Genomic DNA, 26,262 nt, shown 5'->3' on the forward strand with positions numbered 1-26,262 from the left:
AATAAACTTACATTTGTTTTAATCCCTATGTTGTCCCTTTCCTTGTTTGTTAAAATAAATGACCAAGAAGATGTACGGCTTCTCTGGTGCGCCGATTTCAAACAGGCGATTCAAAAAAAAAAAAAAAATCCTTGTTTGTTAATATGGAAGAGGTAGAAAGCAAAAATTTCTTTAAAAGGAGGGGAAATTCTTCACTTTCTGTGCATGCTAATCATATTTCGACAATGAAGCGTATCAGGAATGCCAACACACACACACACACACACAGTCACATCACAGGACTCAGAGCTGCCAGTGTGTTTTCCAAATGAACACAACCAAGACTCAGGATTCAATATGAACACTTTTATTAAAGGGATCACAGGTAGAAAAGGTCATCAGCAGTGCCAGAGACATAATTACTCCTTCACTCTCGCTTTCCCACCACCAACTGCCGACAAGCCTATCACAGCCTTGAGAAAGATGCCATGTCTTAATCTGGCAGAGACGTAAAATGTAATAAGTTTACTCAAAACCATAATTATTTAAAACAATATGCATATTTTGTTACTTGTGCACCCTGCAAAATAAAGCACCCCACTGTATACCGGTGCCGCTTGTTTGCACTGTGGCACAGAGGCTCAGCAAGAGGTCACAGCTGGAAACATTACCCAGAATGCATAACAGTCATGCAGACAGCCCTAAACATGACGCATGGAGATTTGATGCCTTTTCAACAATAAATTCATTCTATTAAAATAACTGTGTGCAGTAAACGATATTCTACAGTTTCCGACATGAGCGGAGTGGATAGTTAGCTGGTCTAATCAATAATCTGCTGCTGATAGTGTTATAGTTAACTGAAAAGTTATTTCAACTCTAGTCATTGAAGGATCTTAATTCCATTTTAGCAGTTGCTCTTCGACAGGCAGCTGCAAACATACTTTTGTTTTTGAAAAGCACAACACCTGTCTTGATGTGAAAGTGCATTTTGTGGTTTTTTATCTTTTTGTGGTTTTTAATCTATCCAATCTACCATTGGATAGATTTTGGAATTGGGAAAAGTGATACTGGAGTTGAAATATAAGGAGTTCACATCCTACATAAGTGGCAAACATGATAACCCAAAGTCTAAGGTAAAATATTCACTGAATAACAAAGACATAAGAGATTAAAATTTGAATAAACTTAAGAAAATTATGCTTTGACAAACCGCCATGGATGCTCGAAATGGCATGGTACTTTCACATGGAAAATATGCCGACAAGAAATTGTTGCTGAACAGCAACAGCGTTCCAAGGTAATCTTACTCCTGAATAAGTTCACGTGAAGTCGTGGTAACAACATTACCATGGTGATGGGTAGTTTCCACGGTTCTAACTGGGAGCACAGTTCTCTCAGCCAGGCTGACTTAAGAGTCAGCGCGACGCGAGAATACATTAAAGATCATCTGCAGGAGCCGAAATACAGTCAGCTCTGATGTTAATACGATTCTTGGTGGATACAACTGATAGCCTTTCATATATGATGGAGAAACTCAAGTTGACATGAAGGTTTCTGCTCTAATTACGTCTTGCTTCTCGACTTTACTCAGCCTCATCCCTCAAGGAAAGCACTGTCAATGTACAACATCAAATGCCGGACTGCATCACAGACTCTTCTGTGTGTGCAGTCAAGGATGTGTTTGCTTTGACAGACGTGAAGAGCGCAGGCTTAAGGTTCAAACTGAAGAAAAAAAAAAAGAAGCCTTTATTCATTTTGTTGCATTCCATACAATAGCGCAGTTAATTTCCTGATTGGCTTGGCAAAGCGCTCGTTTGGCAACCATTCGCAAAAATCCACCAATCATAATTGAGGAAAGAGATCAGGTGGATCTTTGAAACTGTAACTCTATTTGTTAAATCCCTCTGTCAAAAGCACCCATCAACCAAACGAAAACCACCAACTGCCAAAAAAAAAAGATAACACGATAGGTTGTCTGACAAACAGTCTGTGTAGGTCCATATCCTATATGTAAATGCTGTCAGCAAATTCAAGTTTTTTGTCAATATATTGACTTTCTGAGTGACATACAGTGTTATCCTGACTATATAAAATACTATGCGGCCAGAAAATGTGACTGCAGGTGAGGGAGACGGACAAATTTGGGATGGTGGGGCAGACAGGAGGACAAGAGGAAGGAAGGAGTCAAGATGGGCCGTGGGACAAACATACCAGCCTGATACATAGGAGCTACAATATTAGGAGATGAACCGAATGGTACGAATGCAGTCTGACAGCCGGTCGGATGGAATGGGGGTCCAGCTACTGGTTGGTTGGATGAAAGGGCTGATGGGACGCGGGAGAGACGAAGACAGAGGGCCGAAGGGGAAATCCAGATGGAAGAGGCAGTAGAAAGCATGGACTTGGGTGAGGGGGGGTGTAGAGACGCCCCCCTCCGTGTCCTATCGGTCCATCTCATCCAGTAGGGGCGTGGCGTCTCCGGCGATGGACATGGGTGTGCTCTCGATCATGGGGCTGGGCGACGGTCGCGGCGTCATCCTCGGGGTCTTTTTCCGCCCCTCTGCCTCTTTCTCCTTCAGCCACTGCTCGGCCATCTTGCCCCAATCCACCGCTGAGCTGTTGCTGGACCTGCAGGGGGGGGGCAGAGGGGTGGCAGTTTCATTCACAAGATAGTGTGCGTAATGAAAACAGATAGGAGGCTGGAATGCTTCTAGACTGTGGGGGTTAAGTGCTCTTTTGATTAAAAAAGGGTCCTGATAAAAACAGACCCGAGGCACTCCAAAAACTACCATGGCACAGTTTTTAACTTACAGTTATGAATGGTAAAATGGAACACAGGATTTTAAAAGATTTGGGGAGTGCCTTGGATCTGTCTTTTTCCACATAGTGTATGCTATGTTCACACTATTTAGCACCATCTAGTGGCAAAAAGAGAGTCAATCAACAGACTTGTTAAGTTTTTCAAAACAGGATGTTGCATTCAATTTGGGGTGGTAGGAAGTAGACTGCAAAATGGACATCATTCATTTTCAATGGGAGGTGATGGGAAAATCTGATTATACGGATGAAGGTCAAATATTGAAACATTTTTCTACATATCTGTTAAGTAGGTGTTAAACCTGTCAAATATCATTTCTTGTTTTTACTAGAATACAACTTAAACCATTATAACATGGAATTTGGAGTATTTACTAAGATCATGGGACCTCCTCAATTTGAGGATTAAAGAAACACTGGAAAATGTAATGTGAAATGGCTAAAACTGTATAGCCACAGACTTGACTACACTAATGCCAACAAGAATGGTCATTTTAAAATGCCATGGTGTGAATGACCCAACAGACTTGGCTAACACAGGAACCATTTTCAGGGAACACAATACTGCGGCGCATCAGTCCACCCAAACACATTCAGCCTCTCTGCTTACTTGGGCTGCTGCTGCTGCTGCTGCTGCGGCGTGCGCCCTCTGGACGAGGTGGAGGAGGAGGGCGTGCTGGACGAGTGTCCGGGGTGACTGCTGTGGTGGCCGTGATGGCCGTGGTGCGACGAGTGTCCTCCGTGCGCGTGGGCGTGGCCGTGGGAGTGCGAGGACTGCGGGGTGGAGCCGGGGTACTGCGGCGTGCCCAGGGCCTGCTGGCTGGGTGTGGTGTACGAGTAGCTGGGCGTCATCATGGGCGTCGCTATGGGCTGCTGCGGCGTGGCAAACACCTGTGCAGGAAGGAATATTGATGACAAACTTGGCTCATTGAGATCCTGGAGAAAAAACATTTTTAGCTACTACTACTAGTCCAGTGGTTCATTCTGCTGTCTCAATTGATAACAAGTAACTTTGATTTAAAAACTGACAAAATAAAACATTTTAAGGAATATCATTTGAAAAATTCAGTTTTGTTTGACATAACAACTAACATTACCATTCGATTCAATAGAATGAACATCAATTCAATAATTTCACGTGTGATTTTGCATATGTGAGCCATATCGTGATATATATATATATATATATATATATATATCATATAAAAATATATCAACATAAAAAAAATCCTTATGATTATCATGATTTCAACCATATCACCCAGCCCTAGTGTAGTGTCACCACTCACATGATAGGCAGAGGAGCTGCCTCCCCCTCCCCCTGTGCTGCCGCCGTAGCCGTACTGGCTGGAGCCCCACTGTGCCGGCGTGGTGTTGGGGTTCTGGCCCTGGCCTGTGACCGCGGCGATGGCACTGAACATCTGAGTGGTCATGTTGCGAGGGAGAGCGTTGACGGCTCGCGTCAGGTCTGAAGAGGAAGAGTAATCAGACAAAGACATGGCAACAGGACGACAGGGTAAGATAGAATATAAGAACAGAAACTTACAAACTGGAAATACTCAAACATATAAAATTGTGTGTGTGTGTGTGTGTGTGTGGGGTGTGGGACAGACTGTGACTAACCTGCGATGTTGATGTTTGCTGGGGTGGCGTTAAGAGATGCAGGCGTCCTTGTTCGGCTGCTGTTGCTGGGCGTGATGCCTTTAAAAAGGAAAAAATAAAGTTTAGACAAAAACCCACAGTATCTCATAATTATCAGCAGATACATCCAGTAGGCAGGCTGGTTACACACCTGGCACAGGCTCCTGGTAATGGTCCTTGAACCAGCGGAACAGTCCGTTCACTGTAGAAAACATCTGAGAGCGGTACCGGAAGCCGTCTGGGGTGATGGTCACATACTCAATGCTGTGGAAACCAATATTTAAGATGGTATGAGCATTCCACTCTACAGTTATGTAAATGTTTTAGCAGTGGGGCAGTTAAGCAGAGGAGATGTTTTGTATTGAATGAATTGGCACATAATTTTAAATTATTCCAAAATATTCAGATATTGTGGATTTGCCCTATGGCTCAATTCTTTTAAATAACTACTACAAAACATTGATTTTAATTGTTGTTATACAGGACCAAAAAATCGTACTTGACGATTATATTTTTATATAACCACCAAAAACTGTGGCAACCAGATAACAGATTCCTTTTGTATTTCGGTGAAATTAGAGCACAGCATTTTATTATGTAACAAAATGAAGTACCCCTTTTATAATGGGATCGAGCAGTATCTAGTAACCTGGACTGAAGGCATACAATTGGACAAAGGAATGTGCAATTAACTTTTGCCTTTTTTTACTCTGGACCTCTGAATGTGAATGCATATGATTGTGTATAGTGGGCCTTTATGGTATTGAATGTCTGCTGTGTCTGTGGTTTTAATGTGAGCTGCTCAGAGGCAAATACCAATCAACATGCCAATTAAGTATTGAACCAGTGTTCACTGCAAAAGGTCAGATTTTTGTATACATTATCTTCCTTCCAACCATGGTAGAATTACAGTGAGTAATCCCAATACTGAAGAGTTATGGACATTTCTGCTCACCGTGGTTTTCCGCGAGGCTGGTAGCCCAGTATGAACTTTCCTGGCAGAGCCTTACAGGCCGAAATAAAGTAAGGAATGAAAGTAGGCTTCTCCCTCTTCGTTCTGACCAACAGCTCCTCCATTTTCTATGAGAAAGAGAACATGACAAAGGGAAATATGAGAGATGTAAGTCTAGGCTTGTCAGAAGCAAAGAATATGTAAAATATTCAAAAGACTACAAAAATACTCTCAAACAACATTACAAAGCTATGACAAGAAGTATGTATGTACCTCCTTTTCTCCTCCATTGCAATCCTGGAAGTACTTATGCACAAGCAGATCGCGGGCAAATGCCGCCATTGGCTGAATGTAGCGAGCGGAGATCTCATCCAGATCTTCAAACTCCTGCAGAGAATCAAAGAAGCTCTTTAAGAATATGCAGTAGCCATAAAACACTAAGGTCTGAATAAGTTTGACATTATAAAAAACACAAAAAGGTAGACAAAAAGAGCTTACTTCATTATTGATCCAGAGGGTATGTCCCAAGCTGAAGGCATTCTCTTTGCCCTCTTCTCTCACGTCCACATGCTGGTAAATCCCATCAGCCACCTACAAAACATCACAGGATCAGGACTGGAATACCTTGCGTAGACCCAACTCCTTACATAAACGTTTATGATCGACTCTGATTTGCTTTGTTTTTGTCCAGCACATAAATTTGGTTTTGATTCTGGTTCTGATCTCTTCATCCCTTCCTGCTTAACTTCCATGAGACGGTGATCGTTCTCTATCACTGCTGGACTGAATCTCTGAGGGCATCTTTTATTTATTCATCCCATCCGTTCAGCTGTATCTTTTAATTTCATCCTTTAACACCCCTCTTCATCGCTCTATCGGTCCCTTACTTTCCAGGTGACGGTGAGGTGGTTCTCTCCCTTGCTGCTGGGCCTGATGACCAAGTCTCCCTGGTCCAACGACTCCATCATCTTCTCTGCCTGGTTGAAGCTGATGTTGTGGAAGTTGGGATGGGCGATCACACGCTTTATATATGCTGGAGAGGGAGAGAGAGAGAGAGAGAATGCAGAGAGCAGAGAAACAGTGTAAGAGGAATGATGTCAAGGGAAACACTGTTGGGTTTCTTCAGGAATATCGTTTTCACCATTAAGGGCTTTTTACACGGGAGGTGACAACCGCATGCGAACTCGCCTCTCTGCTCCGCGGCACTGCCGTTCCTGGGCAGAATCCCGCGCCGTGTGGTCAAAAGTTAAACACAATTAAACTCTGAGCTGAGTGGGCGGGCGTATGCGCGTACGAGCACGAACGCGACTTTTTCACGCATCCCGCTCCGCCTGCCAATCCACCTGCTCCTCCGCGTCTCCCCGCGCACCTGTCATTGAAAATTAATGAGGACCAGGAGATTGTCGCTTCCCGTGTAAAAGGCCCTTTACCCAGTTGGGATGTAAAGAATGTATTTCTAAATCGGTATATATCAATCTTATATCAAGTTTATCATTATCTCTGAAATGTAGAGTAATAGTGGTATTGATTGTTATCCAAGGACTGAAGCTACATACTATCCTTTAAAATGTACCATAATTTGTTTCCATTTTTGTGCAATCAGTCATTTTGTAAGAAGTACTTTTTTTTCAAATGGAACAAAACCTTTCTTTTGATTCTATCTAACTGGCTTGGTCTTGTACAGTGATTGATCATCATCAAAATATGATCATCCTCTTCATCGATCGGCTGTTTCGGCTCGAGTGGCAGAGTCAGGTCACTGTGTCTGTTCTAAAACTGTCTGGATTTCCTGCTGAGTTCTGTGTTATTTTGACCCTGTCTGCATACTGACGTGTTCGCTGCTGTTTCTTCTTGAGCTCCTCGTCCTGTTTTTGGTCCTCTGTCTCCGTGTCAAAGTCGTAGTAGCTGTCCTTGGGGAGCTTCCACTCGTTGCCCTTGTCCATTAAGTCCGAGGTGCGGCACGTGAGGTCGACGTTGAATTTCTCAATGTCGATCTTCATGATGCGGCAGTGGACCGTCATGCCCACCTGAAGGAGGAGAGGCAAGGGGAGGAAAGGAGTAGAACAGAGGCGGAGCAAGAGAAGGAAACAAAAAAGGAACGAAAGAAAGAGGCGTGAATTAATCATTGATCAGCCATGTTTGATTAGTATAATTTGTTTTTGGGCTTTCAATTTTCAACTTTCAAGTACCATCAATATAGAAAACATTGGATTGGAGACAAAAATATTTAAATAAATAAAAAGGGGGTATGAAGTTGCTTTATAGTGTAGATAGCAAAGGTACACTGATGTGATATTCAAGAAAGAAAAACAAAATTATCACAATCGTTCTAGGACTGTAAGATTCCAAGTTACATGTGGAGGGGCGGTTCAAAGCTTAGTCTTAGTGTAGTCCAATGGTTGCAATTTTTTTTCTGAAATTTATAGACTAGTTACTCTTACCAAATGCCAATTGCAGAAATAACTAACATTTCACATACATTTGTGCAGGTGAGATTAAAAAATCAAAAAATCAAGATGACAAGCAAGACAAAACTAAATTAGATAACAATTTACTAATTGCCAGCAAAGTACAACAAGAAGGAAAAAGAGCTGATGCATGAAAAGATGCATGGTGAGTGTGTGTGTGTGTGTGTGTGTGTGTGTGTGTGTGTGTCTCACCTTGACCCTCTCTTCAGGGTGTTTGACCACCTTGTCACTGAGAAACTTGGTGGGAATGAATCCTTGGACGCCGTTATCTAATCTGGACCGCACCCCGATGGCCTGGCCCGGACACGAGCCGCTGTCAAAGTGGTTCCACACCTGCAGCAAGGAGGCAAAGTACAACGGGAGATGACTTTTCAATGTCAAGACTGTCAATCGCTGTTTTCTAACAGGTGAGAGAGGTCAGTGGGAGGAGAGTGAGCCGTCTCGTACCTCACTGAGCTCAGGGAAGTTGTCCTGCTGGCAGAAGGGGCACTGCCACAGCCCTGTGGAGTCGTTTCGGATGGCCTGGTCGTAACTCTCCCCCTGCGGCCGCCGGTGAGCGATGCCAGTCACTACACTGGTGATCAGCTTACCTGTGGATGCAGGGAAGGAAGATCAAGATGTGTGCAAGCTTAGCATGAAAAACATTTTTTATCAAAGAATGGAAATACAACAATCAAATGCAAGTGCTTTCCTTTGATGCATGTCCAGAGTTGCAAAACAAATTATAGGCTACTTGTGACTTATGCCAGACAGTCAACATTGCCTTTTGGCTCTGTTGTATTTTATTGACATTTATTGAAGTTTTATTAAAGAGGTGTTTGTGTATGTACCTATGTAGAAGGTCTCTGGAGTCTCCTTAGTGAGCAGGTTGAAGACCTCCTCGGTGTTGGGGACTCTGTAGGGAACTCTCAGGTCTTTGTACCTGCAGCTCAGCTCTGCACGGATATCATACAGAGTGATTCCCTTGTTCCCGTAACCCTACAAGGACAGAACAAAGAATAAAAACAAAGCAATTATACAACTTGTGAGAGGGTGTGAAATACGAACAACATTTCATTTTGTTTGATTAATTGGAGACATTTGTATAAGAATATACTGTAGTGGCTGATATGTCTGTGTGTTGAGAGAGTCAGTGCTAAGAACAATAAAATCACACACATCCAGATCCTAAACAACAGTCAAACATGTGGGGAAGAAATAGAGCCTGTAAACTTTATTCTGCCGCCAAGGCATTTAAATATGTTAACACCTAGGAAAGTTGAAGGAGTAGTTATACGCACATCCCGTAGGTGCAAGGCTATTAGAAGAACTGTGTCAATGAATAAAAGGAGTAACGCCTGCACACTTGCTCCATGCCAAAAAAGTTTACTGTTTGACAACGTTTCGATCCTCCTTGGATCAAAACACCTAGGAAAGTGACATTTTTGATTCTAACGAAGAGTGATGTACTCACTTTTTTAAGCATTTTGGGAGCAGAATGCACAGTGCAACTGTCAAAGCCACAGTAAGCACACTGACCTGTCTCTCCAGCTCTTCAGCGAAGGCGTCCAGGTCCAGATCTTTGAGACGTTCTGGGTTTTCCAGGATCTCCTCGAGAGCTCCGGCTGGGTTGGCATCTTCTGCCGACTCGTCGTACTCCAGGGCGTCCACAGCCATCTTACGAGCCCACTCATATGTCTCAGGGTGCACACGAGACCCATCCAGAACCTCAATGTAGGAGTCCGTGCTGTGTAGAGAGTGTGGGAAAATAAAAACCAACTGGTCAACTTAACTGTAAAATGCTAAGAATTAACATCTTTGCAATGCTATCAGCCAAAAAGAGAAACTGGTTGCCACTTGAGGGAGTGAGCTGCCCCACAAAAACCTGCATGGCACAAGTATGTCCAAAGAGATAAAAAGCCCCATACTTTTACTCAGGCACACACCTGTCTCCAAGCGAGGCGGTGTCGATCTTGATGAAACCGGCACAGTTGATGAAGACCTTGGGTCCCATGTGACACATGGTGACCAGCTGGGTTCGGTTTTCCAGACGAGTGTTGTTCTGCTTCAGGATCTGTAGAAAGACAAGGAACACAACACATATTATGGCAACAGGTAAGGCACTATAATCTCAGATACAGGCAGCATAATGTCAGCAGCACACTCGCATACCTTGAGCAGGTGGGAGCCCTTCCTTGGTCCCAGGCCACAGACGTACTGCACCAGGCTCTGAGTGTAAGGATGGGCGATGCCCCTGTTGACGTCCACTCCCACCTCGTTGACCCGGTTGATGAATTCACAGTACAGCGCACTGAGCAGATCCTCCTTCACCACATGTTCCTGAGGGAGGGGAGGAAAAAAGGACAGGGGTGACTTGGTGTACAATGGTGGCTGTTAGAGGAACCCCTTTTATATTTTGATGGATGACACAACTGTCAAATGGGTTGACTCAGGCTACTGTATATAGGTGGACACCCTTCCCCCTAAAACCACCCAAAACCCACCTGCTTTGGACTGCTGACCTCAATATTACATGATTAATATCAATGCTTGAATACGGTGAATTTCGAGATAACACTATTCTATATTATGTATCTTTAGACCAATATCATTCATTCCAGCTTTAGACGATATCACAGGATATACAATATATTTGGTTGTGAGTCTTTCTGATGACAACACAACACCACCCTGCCTCGCATTTTCCCTCGTGTCTTACCTGAAGAGGGTGCAGTTTGAGACAGAGAATATCTTCATCACTGCTGCAGACCTGAGCGTACTCCACCAGAGGATCCTGTATCTTCCTGGCTATCGACACAGCCTGCCGCAGCAGGGGAGGGTAATCCCTGAAATCAGCCTGAACAGGGGGAGAGGAGAAGGAGAGGGGAGGAAAGAAAAGGTAGAAGTGAGAGGGAAAACAAAATGAGGATAAAACAGAAAAGGAGTGCAGGCGGACTGACTTGAAAACGGTATGGTTAAATGCTCTTCTTGCTTAGAGCGTGTGTATAATGTAGGGAGGTCCAGGTTCGGAAGATGTTTTTGGTGCAGTAGTTGAGAATTAGAATGAATCATTTACCTCAGACTTCTTGCTGTTCATGTAGAGCGTAGCTAATTCGTTGTCAACAAGCTCCACTCCCACAGCGGGCAGAGAGGACTCTTGCTCAAGCTCGCTGATGGTCCTCTTGATGTCCTCCATTATCATATGGGCATCTCTGCACACAAAGGAATATTTTGAACATCAACACATTTTCCAGAGGTCACAATTCGACTAAACGCTGTTCCAAAGGTGGATCTAGAACAGACTAAAGCCAAAGGGTTTCATTAAAAGGAGCTACCACAAGCTTCCCTGGACATACAGAAAGAAATCAAATATTCACCTATTCTCCCCAGCAACAGCCACCACATGAGGTTTCTTGCTGCTCAGAAACTTCTTCAGGTTATCAATGTCGTGGGCCTGAGGATGAAAAACACACACACATAAAAAACACAAACAAACCACTCCATATCTGGTATATTTGACATATTTACCACAAAGAAAGCGATCAGCTCAAAGATGCCATATATAACACATTTTCTGAAACAGAAAGGCATCTGAGTGTACAGGAGGACATTTGTGTGCTCTGCTTGTACCTTCTTCTCTCTCTCATCCTCCCTAAAGGCATTCCTCCTCTTCATGAAGTAGGGCAGACGCAGGAAGTCGACCACCTCTCCTTCTCCGTTGATCAGAGCACAGAACACTGGTGTATCTCTGTGAGAACCAGATCAGAAGAGTGAAGCTTGGGCCAACTAAAAAAATAGATATTGTTCAAAAGTGTGTTCTTGATGCAGCTTGCATTGCTTGGCCTTATTGATGTGGTTGGAATTTGATAAACTGTTTCAGACAAACAAAAAAACACCTGCGCACTGCGTGTTTATCAGTATGTGTTCTTGCGTCCTGTCATGACACCTTTAGCATAATATCCAACGGCTGAGGAATGATTCGAAAACAAAATAACACCAAGTATGAAGGATGGATGTTAATTTGCCAACCACAAAAATCATGGATGCACTGAATGGTGATTTGGCTGTTGAGAATGAATGGGAAGCCCAAAGATTCACTGAAAGAGCGACACATTTATGTCCAAAACCTCTCCATCCTCTTTTATCCCTCTCGAATCTTTTTAACATAACAGTAACTAGTACTATAAATGAAAAGCACTATAGAGTAGGAGGCCTATTTTCACAATGCTTGAAACAGTTGGGAACTGCTATGAACACCTGAGAGTATTACATGATTGCGTGACCGCAAACACAGAGTACATCTGCAACATTTAAAAATGTGCTCTCTGTGTTTACATTCTTGAAAGAGAAGATTTGGGAGGAATGCTCTCCACAAGGACGCAGGCATCGAGTTTAGAATTCTTGGTATTGATAGATACACATTTTGTCTGGCAAAAAAATTATCCTAACACAAATCTGGGGCGCATACCTGCTGGGTGCATAGGCTACCCCCAGTACCCGGATGCCTTTGCCCTGACTCTCATCCATCAGATCATCGTCTTCCTCGACCTGCTGATCTGGTCTGTAAGGAGACACTTTCAGCCAGTTGTACAACCGGCGACAGCAGGACTGGAAGTAAAAATGGACATGGAACAGAGCATGAGTAAGAGTAAAAAAACAACTCAATGGTATTGTGACTCTCAAAGCTTACATAATATGACTATTTCTGCCTTAATTTGACATCAGATTCAGTTCAATCATCAGGCACTTTGCCCTGCTAACGTATTGTACATAACATTAATACAACAAAGTAAACAGATACAATGTGCATATTAAAAGACAAATTTTACACAATATACACACATATGGTTAGATTATCAAATGAAATTTCCACGATGCATGGAAGTCCGCATAGAAATAGAGCCAACACTGGATATCAGGCCAAATTACCCTGACAATGTTCTCCTTGGCCTCAGTGATCAGTTTGCTCTTGAGCTCCTTGGACATCTGAGGGTAGAGGAACTGGTTGAGCGATCTCTCTATGGCTAAGGTCCGCTGCCTGTTCCACTCCTGCACCTGGTGACTGAACTCATCCCTGTAGTAGAACTGCTTGATCTCATCAAAGTATGTCTGGTCGCCAGCATACCTAAGAAAGAGAGGAGGATGAGGATCAAGAAAATTAACAAGCTGCAATTTGAAATTTCAAGAAATCACACTCAAGAGGAGCTATCCTACTTATCAACCCTTCTTCCCTCCAACATCCAAGTTAGGTTTCTATATATATATATATATAAATGCCAACCCAAAAATGGCACAATGGATAGTTACATCAGATCCTGTGCTTGGTAAATATCCCATGGCCAAAGAAGGTGCATTAGGAAGAGAGTTGACAGGAATTATGAGCCTTCGGAAGGTTTGTAGTTCAGAAGTGCATGACTCCACACATCTGAGTCCAGAATATTTAAACCTATCTATGAATATTTATGATCTCCCTCATCTGCTTGATGCTTATTTATGATGACTATCTTTTGGTTTGACAAGTGACTTGACAAAGCATGCACAGCCCACTTAGACCACTTGGTCCACCCCTAATGATGTTCATAATATTATACAGACCTAACTCACCTCACCAACTTATGTCATTGAGTTACAGATCTTTCCCCTTATTATTTTAGTTCAGTGTGTCCCTCTTACCCTTTGACCCCTATAAGGTCAATACAGATGTCAATGGTGAGCAGCCCCTCTTCCTCTGCCAGGCACATCTTCAGGAACTGATCTCCATTCAGCTCTTTCACAGGCTTGTTCTTGAGATACTTGAACGAATAGGCAAAGTGAGCCTCGTCCACCTCCTACAGCAAGCAGGCAAAGGGTAATGAAGGCAAATTTAGAATTGTACTCAGAGCACACAATTTCAGAAAACATTTTCCTTATCTTCAAATTAAAGTTAATGAGCAAACATAAAATTTGTCCGTACCTTTTTGCCCTTCTTGGTAGGCTTGATGTTGATCTTGGCTCTCTCCTGGAAGGTCTGTCTGAGGACATGCCTGACCAGGGGTTCACGGGCAATCTGCATGGCCACCATGTACCTGGTCCCTTCAAGCACTGCCTCAGGAGTGGTGAACTGACTATAGGGCAGAAAAGAAAGCTCAGTATGGAAAAGCTCACTGAATGCATGTTAAGAGTGGGAGAATACTCCCTTTTTACATTTAATTTCCAAAACGTTCAGAGGAAAATTGTGTGGTAGAGTCCAAGGAAGCTTGCCTGCAAACATAATCTTTGGCCAGCTCCACAGGCTCGGCAGGGAACTGCTCTGTCTCGTGACGCTGGTAGCTGTCTCTCAGATTTTCTCCAAACTGCTCTGGCGTCAATCCAAACTTTTTGGCCAAACCATCTGCAGTGGGGGAAAAACAGAAATAACAGAGAGTGAGAAAGTGTAGGATAAAGTCATTGGACGCGGTTGGCATTCCTAAAAATCTGTCATGTGTTTTTCTCAATCCAGTGTAAGTCGTGCGGCTGAGATGTGTAGCTATCTGATGTGTATGTGCCAGTGATATTTGAACAGAGACTCCAGTGTTCCAGGTGAGAAAGGTGACTAACCGAGGCCTACGCTATGACAGATGCTGTACATGTCCCTGCGAGATGCCAGCTTGAGGTCAGGTCCTTTGCGTTCCTCTTCTTCCTCTACCTGCACCTCCTCCTCATCACCTATAGAGGGAAAACCCAAAAAAGAACATCAAAAAAGGCCAAACACTTTCAACAAACTGAAAGTAATTCCTATTAAAACTGAACAAGAAGTAGAAAACTGTATTCTGTTTACAGCTGCAACGATTAATCGATTAGTTGTCAACTATTAAATTAATCGCCAACTATTTTGATAATCGATTAATCGGTTTGAGTAATTTTTTAATCTTAAATGTGAATATTTTCTGGTTTCTTTACTGCTCTATGACAGTAAACTGAATATCTTTGGGTTGTGGACAAAACAAGACATTTGAGGACGTCATCGTGGGCTTTGGGAAACACTGATCGTCATTTTTCACCATTTTCTGACATTTTATAGACCAAACAACTAATCGACTAATCGAGAAAATAATCGACAGATTAATCGACAATGAAAATAATCGTTAGTTGCAGTCCTAATTCTGTTTAGCCATAAAATTGGCCCACAGACCCTTCCATTGACCCAGCCACCCATCTTACCATCCTCTGACACTTCCTTGATCCTCTTGAGCCTCTTTTTGTTGGCCTTGGCTGCATTCTGCATTTTGGGGATGTCTCGGCCATAGTAGAGCAGGAAGTGGTTGTACACGTCGCTCAGCTCATCGAGGCTCTGGACATCTTTCAGTCTACAGCAATAGAGTAGAAGAGGTGTGAGGATAGGTGAATAGCAAAAAATATATATTTTAGTCTTAGGCCCCAGTGTTGAATTTTTCGGCTCTTGTTTATTGTCCATCATTCTGCCAACTCTGAACTTTATCAAATATTTTTTATTTCTTTTGAGTTCCCTTGCTATGAACTCCTAAGATCAGTCACACTCAAGTACATAAAATTAAGCATCATTCATCCCTTCCGCCTGTCCTCCGCTGTTCTCCAGACTCACCTCTCCATATCAGCGGTGTCCAGAGGACGGATGCCATCAGCCAAAGGTTTGTCAGGGTCAGCAGAGATCTGCTCAAACTGGTAGGACTGCATCCTCTGGAACAGACGGGTCAGGTTCTGCTTTCGAGTCTTCAGTTGAGTCCACTGGGGGGTCAGGAGTAAGAGGTCAAGAAAGAGGAAGTGGGGTTTGGACACCAAGAGGTGATCAAGGCAAATCACGTCAGTAATTGTGTTAGTATGTAAACTATATGTTATGTGAAAAAAACAACAACACGCATACCTTCTCATCCCACTGCCACACCTTCCACAGGTCATTGATGTTCAGCTCCGGCTCCACATATTCTTTCCTGTAGAAAGCTATGAAGGGAACCTGCGAGGAACATTGGATAGAGCGATCGATCGTTTCTTAACGACATATTGACGAGCTGTTGCCATATTGCTTCTAGAAGAGCAGAAGGGAACAGATGGGAGAAATCCATCATATGGGTTTGGAGAGTTCAGGTCTGTACCTCAAACTGCTGATTCCTCATGAAGTTGAGGGCCTCCTTGATCTTGGCAATTGTGCTGGGGCCTTTCCTGCTGAAGTTTGTGGTTGTCCCTCTGTCTAGATAATCTGTGCTCTCCTGATTACAGAAATATAAGAAGGTACAGTATTTAGATAAATATATGGCAATCAAGGGAATGTTGTGTATGTGATCTCATTAGTTAATTTCATACAGTTTTTCAGCCAAAATGCGCAAAACATGTTATTACATAAACATATTGGAAATGTGGCTGATGTGCATGCATATGTGAATATATAAAGTATGTCCACAATTCTAATGATTTGTCCAACAAGGTGGAATCCAACCAGGTACTTTGTTTTGTGGAGAATAAATAAATAAATGAATGAATGAATGAATGAATGAATGAATGAATGAATGAATGAATGAATGAATGAATGAATGAATAAATACAAATCCAAGAATACAGGTGTGTGTGTGTTTTTCCTGAGTCTGTATGGCGAAGGTTGTACCTGCATGGAGATAGTAAGGGTGGAGAAACCGTGTCTGAAGATCCACTCTGCTTCCTCCTCCAGCTCATCGTCCTCAGCAGGTTTAACAGGGATGGATCTTAACTACAAGACAGAGAACAGAGAGTCACGCACTCAGAAAGACAAAGATATTAGAACCAGCTATGTTCATAACGAAATGCACAATCCATGTCTCAAGTGTTTCAAGGCTTAATAATCTTTAAACCTGTCTCCTCCCTTCATCTACATTCACCTTCATGACTGAATTGAATCTGTGAAATCAATAAAGGATCATAGCTTTCACTTGGATTTACCTGGCCACAGTCTTCTACTTCTACGACGGCCAATGCACAAACAAAAGCGCATTAATACAGAAACACACACACACACACCTGGAACCTCTCGGGCATGTCTGTAGAGCGGATCTCATTGTCCTGGTCGGTCATGTGGCTGCTTTCCAGCTCGCTGGGCTCATAGATCTCAAAGATGCTCTTCCTCCCCTGCCTCCTCTTTGTCTGCTTCTTGGGTCGGTCCCAGCTCTCGTCATCCTGGTCCTCTTCCTCCTCCTCACCCTGGTCATAAGCGTCTGCGTCGAAGTCGGCAAAATCAAAGTCGCCACCGAAAATCTCCTGGGCCTCTTGGAGGGCTCTGCAGGAAGATAGATGATGAAGATGAAGATAGAAGCAACAGAGATTACATGTTCCTTCACTCAATTTTCACAGCAGTTAATTTGCTGTTTTGTGCTTAATGTCTCCTAGTTTTGCTTATATACTTTACTAGCCTCTTTGGTTCCTCCTGCACATATTTTAGGTCTTTAATTTTTTCCATCTGTAACTTAAGTTAATTATGTAGGGGGAAATATGGAGGTGACAACAAGTGTTGAAACAAAACTCTTCCCTTGCAATTTGTTTTTTTCCTAAGCAAGGACAACCATACATACACTGAAAACCAAGACACTCACGCATCTGTGTATGCTGAAAATTTCTTGCCCCTCTTCTTGGTGATGGGTTGGCCGTCATCATCCACAATGAAATCGTCTATGTCTGTGGAGCAAAAGCACAGTTTAAGTTGTTATTCTACTGTTTCCTTGCTTTTTGGATACACCTATGAAAGCTCTAAAAATCCCTCAATGCCGTCTTACCCGACTCCTCGTCCTCTCCCTCATCGTCGATATCTGGTCGTTGGAGAGGCACATCGAGTGTCTCTCCCTCCTCCAGCTCTCCATCTCCATCCCCGTCTCCAGTAAAGATCTCATCAGCGATCAAGTCCTTCTCGTCATCATCCTCTTCGTCATCGTCCATCGTTTTCACACGGTCATATTTCTTTTTCTATCAAAGAAGACAGGTGCAGGTGCAGGTGCAGAGGTTGAACTTTTTAAAGTGTTATACAAAAACGACATGAAATTGCTTGAAGTCAACAACAATGAGGAAAGGTACAACTGTCCACCATTACTACAGCAAAACAGAAAGGGGAAACAATGCTTACCCTCCTTTTCACTTTAACTCCCAAGTTCTCCTCAATTAGGTCAAGATCATCGTCATCCAGGTAATCATCGTAATCTGCAAAGAGGAAGAAAAATCAGATAAAACAATTTAGGGCCATGAGAGTTTACATTAAGGATTACACTTAAAAGGACAGTAGAGTTTTGCCCATCTTCAGTGAATTTCCATCTGCCTCCAAATCATTTTCTTTAAACTGACCAATGTAATATCTCCCAGTGCATCCAATATGAAAAACCCTCTCAAGAAAATGTATTGTAAAATGTAATGTAACAACAGTGCTGCTGCTCCTGCGTGGAGAAGCATTTTTTGCAATGATGGAACACCCATGCAGACACAAGCTGAAGACTCTGAACAGTGTTGTAGATCGGGTTTTTTTTTTTTGCGCCATTGGGAGCCATATGGGGGCTGGTGGGAGCTGAGTGATAAATGTGACCCAACAGGAAACTACTGATATGGAAATGGGTTGAAACAGCAGGGGGATGATGTAGGGAGACAAATGAACATTATGTTATCTCATTGAGGTGAGGAAAACTTTCATCTGCGTCTTATTTAAGCCATACAACCAATACTTTCAGCCATATATATCAGTTACATCCCTCTAGGACAGCCGATGAACTTACTGCGCTTTTTGCGTCGATGTCTAACTTCATCTTCTGAGTCACTGGCCCCTCCACTGGCACTCTTTTCAGCCTCTTCTTCCTCGTCCTCCTCGTCTCCGTCATCAATGAGTCCCCTTAAATTCCCTCGCTCATCCTGGTCTTCTGTGTTCTCTTCTTCCTCTTCATCTGTTGAGAAATGACAAGGAGCGGGGTCACACAAGTCATACAAACCCCCCACAATACACATCCAAGGAGAAATGATTCAACTCATCTTACCATCTTCCTCCATAAACCTCTGGGTCTTTTTGGGCTTGAGGTCTTTCTCCTCAAACTCTTCCTCCGACTCTTCAGCCTCACTCTCGATGAAGTCTGACATGCTTGCTCCTCCTGAGGAATGATTGTAAAATGCTCTGTAATTACTGTTTTTCATCAACATTAGCTCAGCATTACTTTGTATAGTTTAACTACAAATACAAAACTGAAACATTGTGTCACACAATTTGTATCTATAATGGTAGTTTATTGCTAGTATCCTCGCCATTTGGAAGCTCATGTTATCTTAGCAAGTTATCCATATCTAGTTAATTGTGGTACAACTTCTCTAGCCAAGATGATATTCCAGTGAATAATGTGGTTATAATTGTCTTGGCAGTGACACTTGCATTTGCTTCCATTCCAGGTTGTAATACATATCAGATATGTGTCATTTTCGCCTGCTATTTTAAGATTAAACAGGTTAAGTTGGCATTATCGATTAGGGATGCAAAAATCAATCTATCATATAGCCTAGCTAGTTGGCATGGCGATGAAGGATGTGCAACAATCATTAAGTTAATAAATCAATATAAGTGAAATATAAGTGAAACTTCTGCCTATTTTATAAAGTATATAAACCCCCCACTCAGGTGTTTTTTTAGGCAGAGGACATTCACAAGTCAGATTACTGAGGGTGCCACAAAAAGCTGCTGCATTTTTATCCTTCTTAGAAAAAAATACATTAAGGCAATCTGCACTTTCAATCTTAATACATATCAGTCTTTTTGTAGTCAGCTAAGATCTTGGTTCACTAATAATCAAGCATGCCAGCACTACATTATGGTGGCTATTTCTGCTGCCATCTTGCCAATGTAACACTGTCTTTTAACTTGTCTGTCCATGTCTTTGCTAACTGTTTGTGTCCTACCAACGAAGGTCAGCGCTTAGTAAATGTTGTCCTGTGGCTTTGCACCAATGTGCATCATGGTCTGTGCATTTGCACTCAGTGAGCATGATTATATCCTCGTGTGTTATCTGCTGTCACTCTGCTACATGTTCTCTTGTGTATCTGCCTCGCTGTTGCCGCCTTGTTGTGTTATAAATACTTGCTTTTCATTAAAGGTAGCCGTTAATGACATTTGGCCGGGGGCTACAGATGAACACCACACGTTTTGGCTAAGCTTGGCACATTTACAGAAATGTATGATAATGTGCATTGCCCATGAAAATAAACTAATAAAACTTGAGTAACGTCATATGGTTAAATTCGCTTTTTATTTTGAACCATAGCGTTATCGAGTAGTTGGGACAAAACATGATATCTAACGTTAGCTAACTAAGTTACCGTTATAGTAAAATCTACATCAGGATACAGATCATCCAAAAATGTTTAGCACCTCGTGGCGACGCGCACACATACAAATAACAGAGATGAAGAACCAAAAAAGCAATTTGCTGTGATACTATACATAAAGTTAGACAGCCTCTTTATCTGATTAGGCTTAACAATAGTTTGGTCTACTAGCCACCAGCTACTAGCCATGTTAGCAGCCACAAACTTCTACTAGCCACCAGCTACTAGCCATGTTAGCAGCCACAAACTATTAGCAAGCGATGTTAACAAGCGATGTTTAGGCAGTTAAACGTCGCTGGCTAGATAGCTGGCTAGCCGTTATGCTGACATTCAAGCTCAATATTACCTCTAAAGTCAGTATTGCACACAACAACACAATAACCGAGTACCACAGAACAGGAAATCCAGTTAGCAGTTGTAGAAAGAAAATAAGGCCTCTAAACCAACTTCGCAACCTAACGTTAATGCGTTAGCATGTCGGCGTGTTAGCCTAGCATCGGGACGACAACAACAGCCAACTTCGGCATTGCTGTTATCTGTTTGTTGTCCAGCAAAATCTAAAGATCGCAAACGACCTCAGTGAAATTGGACTTACGTCTCGCTGCGATCCTATATTCCGCAAATATCTATAATATAATTGGACTGTGTTGTGTTTTGATTTTCAGGGAGCTTGTACTTATAAAAAATGGCCGAGAGTGAGCGGCGTGATGACAATTCCGGGATGTAGCGGGGAAACTTCCATCCTTTTCAGGCGCAAGGCAACGCCCCCTGCTGGCGGACCTGCATTGTACATTGTAAAAAAAAAATCTGGTCCGTGTACCTGCTTGTATTTTATAAATATATTGTCACACTGATATAATAAGAATATCAAAATACATCACAGTGGAATAAAAGCAACCCAAACAAAAACCAGAAAGCCTAATGTCGGAGCCACGGTGATCCTGAAGTCATAAAGATTTATATAAAAGCTATTTCAGTGGCATAAATCCTGCAGTGACCACTCCAAGGCGCTGGGGGCGCGATTTCCCTCCACTTACTGACCTACTGTACCTTTGCGATGACGTAGCACAAGTAATGTAAATCACAGAGAAGCGACAGCGGCTAGCGGCGGCGTTGTAGGAATGGATAACTGTCCCGGCCTTTCACGCTTTTTACTGAGCTGTGTGTTGTTATTCTGGATATGTGGGCTCTCTTTCGGTACGGAGCTGAGTTTTGTGACATGCGGTTCAGTCGTTAAACTATTAAACGTAAAGCACAATGTGAGGCTACACTCGCACGACGTACGCTACGGTTCTGGTGAGTTAACGGATCTACATCGAGTAATACATTCTCTATTTTCTTCTTCACATTTTCTCCATCCACCTTTACCCCATCTCTAGTTACCGTTAACGTTACCCTTTTGTGCGGGGACACTAGAAATTAATGTTTTCTGTGAATAATGTGTCAGCTTGACATAATGTGACATGTCGGCTTGACATAATGTGACATGTCAAGCTGACTCCATAGTTGTGTACAGTGAAGTAACACGGTAGTGGTAAATAGAAAGATGGGTAAACTAAACTTTGACCTTTGGTAAGTGATCATCTCAAGGCAAATATACACTAATATAAACAAAAATCAAGTATATTATTTAGAAAAAAACATTTGTTTCTTCCATTAAAAGACCCTGTATCACTTAGGTCAGTTTGATACCACTTAGTATGATGCATACTATGAATCTTTAGATAATAGATTTACATTATGTTAGTCTAAAAAGGTGGGTAAATGTATTCTGCAAATAAAAAGGAGGGTATGCTGATTTTAGATGGTCTTACCCACCACTATCCTGGTTGTGTATCTCTATAATGGTCTTGTACTCACTCTGCCTGTGTGTGTGTGTGTGTGTGTGTGTGTGTGTGTGTGAGACAGGTAGCGGGCAGCAGTCTGTGACCGGGGTCACTTCAGTGGAAGACAGTAACAGCTACTGGAGCGTGCGTGGGACCAGTGATGCCATGTGTCATCGCGGCACCCCGGTCCAGTGTGGGCAAACTATCCGCCTCACTCATGTCAACACGGGCCGCAACCTGCACAGCCACTACTTCGCCTCCCCGCTGTCCTCCAACCAGGTGGGTTCTGGGAAGTGGGAACAGTGAGTGGGAAAGGAGGGGAGGTTGAGTGTTATGTGATGAACCACAGGGCTTCCAGCAGAGGTTGGAGAAGTATTAAAAAAAATAGTTTAAGTTAGCTAATTTCAAGCATGGAGAAGCACCTGAGGATCATGAGGAAGTTTGTGAGAAGTCTGAAAATTCACTACCACACTACAAATTTCCCCCTGAGAGAAATTAGTGTCAGTAATATTACTTGGCGTATAGTCAAAGGTGTAAAATACCAAGCAATAAATCAGCAATATCTGAAAATTAAAGGAGAATACTGGTGTCATTAAGAGTTATAGCCCATTTACTACTGCTTGTCTAGTTTATTTTCCCCCAGTCATTTGGCAAAGCATGCCAAATGTTATTAGATTCTTCAAAATGATTTTTTAAAATGTACTTGATTTTTGTCGTTTTTTAAAATACAGATTTTATGATGTCAGTCTAGCTTGAAATCAGTTACTGTCCCAGCTAACAAAGCTGCCCTAAATAAGAAGACATGGATGTGACAATAGTTTGTAAGGCGAGATGCTTCTGAGGGATTATTTTCTGGCAGAAACTAACATTTCTTCCTGTGGGTGTCAGGTGATTGACAGTATGCAGAGAGTACATAATCACAAAGGATGTCAGCGATTATTAAAAGTTTTACCTACATCCTATGTTTACACTGTGACAGACAGCCTCGCCCATCCAATCAAAGAGCCTGAAACATTCTCTGTTCCAGTACAAGGTCTCTGAATGCATGCTGGTATGAAAACACTTAACTTGGGCACAATGAAATAACGATAAAACAGAACCTCTGACGAAACCAATTATGTTTACTGTGATGTATTATCTAACACTGGTGTTATCCTTTAATGTCTGGAAAGGTATGGGTTTTTAAAATAACATGCAAGAAACATGCAACCAAAAACTTTTCATGAAAGCTAGATGTAATGCATTCTGGTATCGCCTCCTCTTCTCGTCTCCTCCCCGTCTTTTAATCCCTCTCTCTCTCTCTTGCTTGTCCGCAGGAGGTGAGTGCGTTTGGCGAGGAGGGGGAGGGGGACCACCTGGACGAGTGGACGGTTCAGTGCGGGGGATCGGTGTGGAAACGCGAGGAGGCCGTCCGCTTCCGTCACAAGGCCACCGACGCGTTGCTGTCGGTGACGGGGGAGCAGTACGGCCGGCCGATCCACGGCCAGAGGGAAGTGCACGCCATGACGGGCCCCAGCCAGCACAGCCTGTGGAAGGCCATGGAGGGCATCTTCATGAAGCCCAGCGAAAGCCCGCTGGGGAACCGGGACTACAGTCACGCACACACAGAGTTCTGAACTTGACTTTGCTCTACTCCTGTCTCCTCTCATTTTTCCTCCCTCCCCCCCGTCTACCTCTGTCTTCCTACCTCTGTCTCTCGTTACTTCTGTACCACCAGCCTGCCGAAAGCCTCTCTTTTCCCCATCTCCCTCGTCTCATTTTTCTCTCTCGTCGACGTCTCAGTCTCTCCTTTGCCCTCTATCTTTTGAGGACGCTGTGGCGAACAGGTGTGCTATCACGGATCGGGGTGCAATGACTTGATCTTACCTATCAAAAGTAACCTCCATCGCATATTGTTTGTCTCTGGACTTATATTTGGAAACACTATTGAAGCATGAAAGATCCAGCAGCCACACACAGAGAGCCGTCTCGCCTGTGGCTTCTAACAATTACCTGCATTTATTTTTGCTCATATCTAGGTGTTTTCTCCCAAATTTCATTTAAATCTCAGTAGCAGTACAGTTTGCCTTAACAGGTACAAGAAGACATTAATCATATCAAAGGTGCTATCTTACAAAGACGAACTTATGTTTGTTACAGTTTGTGACACTTTATATCCAATAAGAGGCATTCCTCTTAGCAGTTATTTATTGTTAAATATCAGACTGCCATCACCATACATGCTGTGCAGATGCCGAAGATGGTACAGATTGTGCAAGTCCATACGTTTATCTCATCAAGTGAGCCTTGTGTTTAGTTGGACTAAATGCAAAATGCATTGTTACACTTGTGCCTTTATGCTATTTTAAAAAGTATGTGGTGTTTACATTGAGGAGCCTTTTTAATTTTGGCAAAACCTAAGAATTGTATTGTCTTTCTGGTAGTTGTAAGCCAGATATCTGAGCTATACAGTGGATAAACAGTGTTACTATGGTTCATTTCATTGTGTTAGTCCGATTCAGTATTGCAAATCTATAAAGTATTCACATGCTAACTGACATAGAAGCATCAGCATCATCACAGCACCTTTCCCAGTTTGGCCAACAGCTTGTTACTTGGCATGGTTCCTTTATCACCGTGAATATCCAGAGATCCACAAGCTTTATTTTGATTTACACCAGTGAACTGGATGCAATGTTTGTTGCCATCATTCATTCACTTTTGCAGCCTTGGTGCAGTGACAAAGTGCAGTGTTTATCATCATCAGCAACTGTGCTGATTATCATCAGTGCAGTGTTTTACATTCACGCTGTTTGTGCGTGTGTGCGTGTGTGTGTGTTAGATCAGCTGTTTATTCAGGAGGTTTATATGAGCAACACACTTGTAATGAATACCTCATATTAAATAGATTTTTTGTGCATACCAGTGTCAATTTGACCTCTTTTTCTCTGTTGGATTTAACCACCTTTGCACTGGGTCACCATGATAGTTGAGAAGGATTTGATGATTCTTCACAGACTGACTTCTGGGTGATGTTCTTCCTTCTTCAGGTTTTTGCTGACGTCATCAATGGCTCTCTTGATACTGCACATTCACAATTACAGGCATGCATGATGAGTAGAAAAGCAAAAACAATGCTTTTTTACATGTATTCCTTAACTTGACCATTCATAGATGTATAAATTAGGATCGACAAATTCCCCTTTATCATGATTGGGCCTCCCAAAGTCCAACCCCTTAACTTCAGCAGGAGAGGTGGAAAAAAACTACAGGATTTACAAGGCAAAGTGTAAATCTGTGGCCGGGCCATTACACTTAGCATAATGGCTTGTTTGGATCCACCTAAAGGCTTGTTTTGGTCCATTATCCGCCCGTTAATGGGGCTCGGGGCTAATCCCATTTTAAGTGAGTCACTTGGATTACAGACACATTGACACTATTTGCGTTCGACCTATGCTCCTCTGGGAATTAATTATCATGATGGAGAGAGACTGTAAACCCCTTACCGCTCCAGAGGAATCCCTTCCTCACACAAGTTGAGAAACAGATGCGAATACTCCTCAGCCATCCGATACTGCATCAGGAGAAACAGAGTTGTGGGATGCATATCTCAGTAGTAGGAGGTCAAACTTTGTGTGTGTGTGTGTGTGTCACCCACCTTGGGGTCAGTCCAGTCGAAGCAGTTGTGTTTGTAATGCTCTATGACCTGTATGTATCGTGTGAAGGAGGTGATGTCAGAGCAGTGAGCCGCCTGCACTCGAAGAGCCTGTTCTTCAGACTCACAGCTCCTTTCTATGATGTCAACCACGGAGGCCAGGATGCTCTGTTGTACCTGGATGGACAAATACAGTGTAACACTCTTCATGAAACCATCACATGTTGCCCTGGTGTTTAGTGTAGTAAAGAAACAACTGTATTTTTATACCGAGTTGATAGTTTTGCTTGTATTCTCCATAATTTATTACTCCCTTGTCAAGAGTGAGGCTGATTGTGCTTATAGAGTGGTTACCTTGGTGTTGGATTTATCCATCGACTTGGGCTCCATGATCAAACACTGTGCTGTGAAGATACCTGGAAGGGGTTAAAAAGCCTGAAGGTGCATAGCAAATCTGAGCAGCAGATCAATCAGAAACCCTCTTGTGAAAAGCATCACCCCATGAAAATCAGCACTTGCCTTTTTGACCAGACATACTCATGTATAATACCAATTAACTCATGCAAAGAGGTTAGACACAAGACTAAACGTTTAAACACATTTGAATAATACAAATTAGTTTTACGTACCTTGACTCTATGACCGAGCCTAATGAAAGGATTT

At 42.7% G+C, this 26,262-nt stretch overlaps 3 protein-coding genes across 5 annotated transcripts; 1 reads left to right on the forward strand and 2 right to left on the reverse strand.

Moving 5' to 3' along the window:
- Window positions 1–344: 344 nt before the first annotated feature.
- On the reverse strand, window positions 345–20,826 carry LOC139645886 (transcription elongation factor SPT6). Its single transcript, XM_071521767.1, has 38 exons — window positions 20,735–20,826; window positions 18,807–18,917; window positions 18,552–18,716; window positions 17,915–17,988; window positions 17,571–17,757; window positions 17,391–17,472; window positions 16,822–17,077; window positions 16,433–16,534; window positions 15,927–16,040; window positions 15,698–15,787; window positions 15,419–15,561; window positions 15,019–15,164; window positions 14,416–14,523; window positions 14,080–14,209; window positions 13,793–13,943; window positions 13,513–13,667; window positions 12,769–12,964; window positions 12,308–12,447; window positions 11,470–11,587; window positions 11,217–11,293; window positions 10,916–11,051; window positions 10,559–10,696; window positions 10,012–10,179; window positions 9,786–9,913; window positions 9,379–9,586; window positions 8,691–8,838; window positions 8,308–8,450; window positions 8,053–8,193; window positions 7,224–7,419; window positions 6,280–6,425; window positions 5,891–5,983; window positions 5,666–5,779; window positions 5,396–5,520; window positions 4,592–4,704; window positions 4,423–4,500; window positions 4,089–4,267; window positions 3,410–3,690; window positions 345–2,610 (listed from the first exon to the last, which is right to left on the reverse strand). Exons 2-38 carry the CDS (start codon window positions 18,904–18,906, stop codon window positions 2,424–2,426), a joined length of 5,256 nt encoding a protein of 1,751 aa, XP_071377868.1. The 5' UTR covers window positions 18,907–18,917; window positions 20,735–20,826; the 3' UTR covers window positions 345–2,423.
- Window positions 20,827–21,223: 397 nt separating this feature from the next.
- On the forward strand, window positions 21,224–23,589 carry sdf2 (stromal cell-derived factor 2). Its single transcript, XM_071521761.1, has 3 exons — window positions 21,224–21,435; window positions 22,048–22,244; window positions 23,282–23,589. The coding sequence occupies exons 1-3, from the start codon at window positions 21,261–21,263 to the stop codon at window positions 23,579–23,581; spliced, it is 672 nt and encodes a 223-aa protein (XP_071377862.1). The 5' UTR covers window positions 21,224–21,260; the 3' UTR covers window positions 23,582–23,589.
- A 1,303-nt stretch (window positions 23,590–24,892) lies between these two features.
- LOC139645885 (legumain-like) lies at window positions 24,893–26,262 on the reverse strand. 3 transcript variants are annotated; one of them, XM_071521766.1, is made up of 5 exons: window positions 26,229–26,262; window positions 25,954–26,003; window positions 25,603–25,776; window positions 25,451–25,518; window positions 24,893–25,028 (listed from the first exon to the last, which is right to left on the reverse strand). In XM_071521766.1, the coding sequence occupies exons 2-5, from the start codon at window positions 25,987–25,989 to the stop codon at window positions 24,956–24,958; spliced, it is 351 nt and encodes a 116-aa protein (XP_071377867.1). In that variant the 5' UTR covers window positions 25,990–26,003; window positions 26,229–26,262; the 3' UTR covers window positions 24,893–24,955. The 3 variants fall into 3 exon arrangements, with proteins under 3 accessions (XP_071377867.1, XP_071377866.1, XP_071377863.1); XM_071521765.1 differs by having other exon boundaries at window positions 25,954–26,015; window positions 26,229–26,250; XM_071521762.1 differs by having other exon boundaries at window positions 25,954–26,034; window positions 26,229–26,244.

This window comes from Centroberyx affinis, unplaced genomic scaffold (genome assembly GCF_046629955.1).
Source record: "Centroberyx affinis isolate AG114_WGS23_722 - 3 ecotype Tasmania unplaced genomic scaffold, CSIRO-AGI_Caff_v1 ptg000918l_1, whole genome shotgun sequence".
In the NCBI taxonomy this organism is placed as follows: Eukaryota; Metazoa; Chordata; class Actinopteri; order Beryciformes; family Berycidae; genus Centroberyx; species Centroberyx affinis.

Excerpts from the sequence above, each read along its gene's own strand:
- LOC139645886 (XM_071521767.1), bottom strand. The coding sequence starts at position 18,906 with ATGTCAGACTTCATCGAGAGTGAGGCTGAAGAGTCGGAGGAAGAGTTT. Across the intron at positions 17,473-17,570 it reads GGGAGAGGACGAGGAGTCGG|ACATAGACGATTTCATTGTG; the intron begins GTAAGACGGCAT and ends TTTGCTCCACAG. Across the intron at positions 17,078-17,390 it reads TTTTCAGCATACACAGATGC|AGCCCTCCAAGAGGCCCAGG; the intron begins GTGAGTGTCTTG and ends ATCTTCCTGCAG.
- sdf2 (XM_071521761.1), top strand. The coding sequence starts at position 21,261 with ATGGATAACTGTCCCGGCCTTTCACGCTTTTTACTGAGCTGTGTGTTG. Across the intron at positions 21,436-22,047 it reads CGACGTACGCTACGGTTCTG|GTAGCGGGCAGCAGTCTGTG; the intron begins GTGAGTTAACGG and ends TGTGTGAGACAG. Across the intron at positions 22,245-23,281 it reads CCCCGCTGTCCTCCAACCAG|GAGGTGAGTGCGTTTGGCGA; the intron begins GTGGGTTCTGGG and ends GCTTGTCCGCAG.
- LOC139645885 (XM_071521766.1), bottom strand. The coding sequence starts at position 25,989 with ATGGAGCCCAAGTCGATGGATAAATCCAACACCAAG. Across the intron at positions 25,777-25,953 it reads TGGATAAATCCAACACCAAG|GTACAACAGAGCATCCTGGC; the intron begins GTAACCACTCTA and ends TTGTCCATCCAG. Across the intron at positions 25,029-25,450 it reads GAAGGGATTCCTCTGGAGCG|TATCAAGAGAGCCATTGATG; the intron begins GTAAGGGGTTTA and ends GTGAATGTGCAG.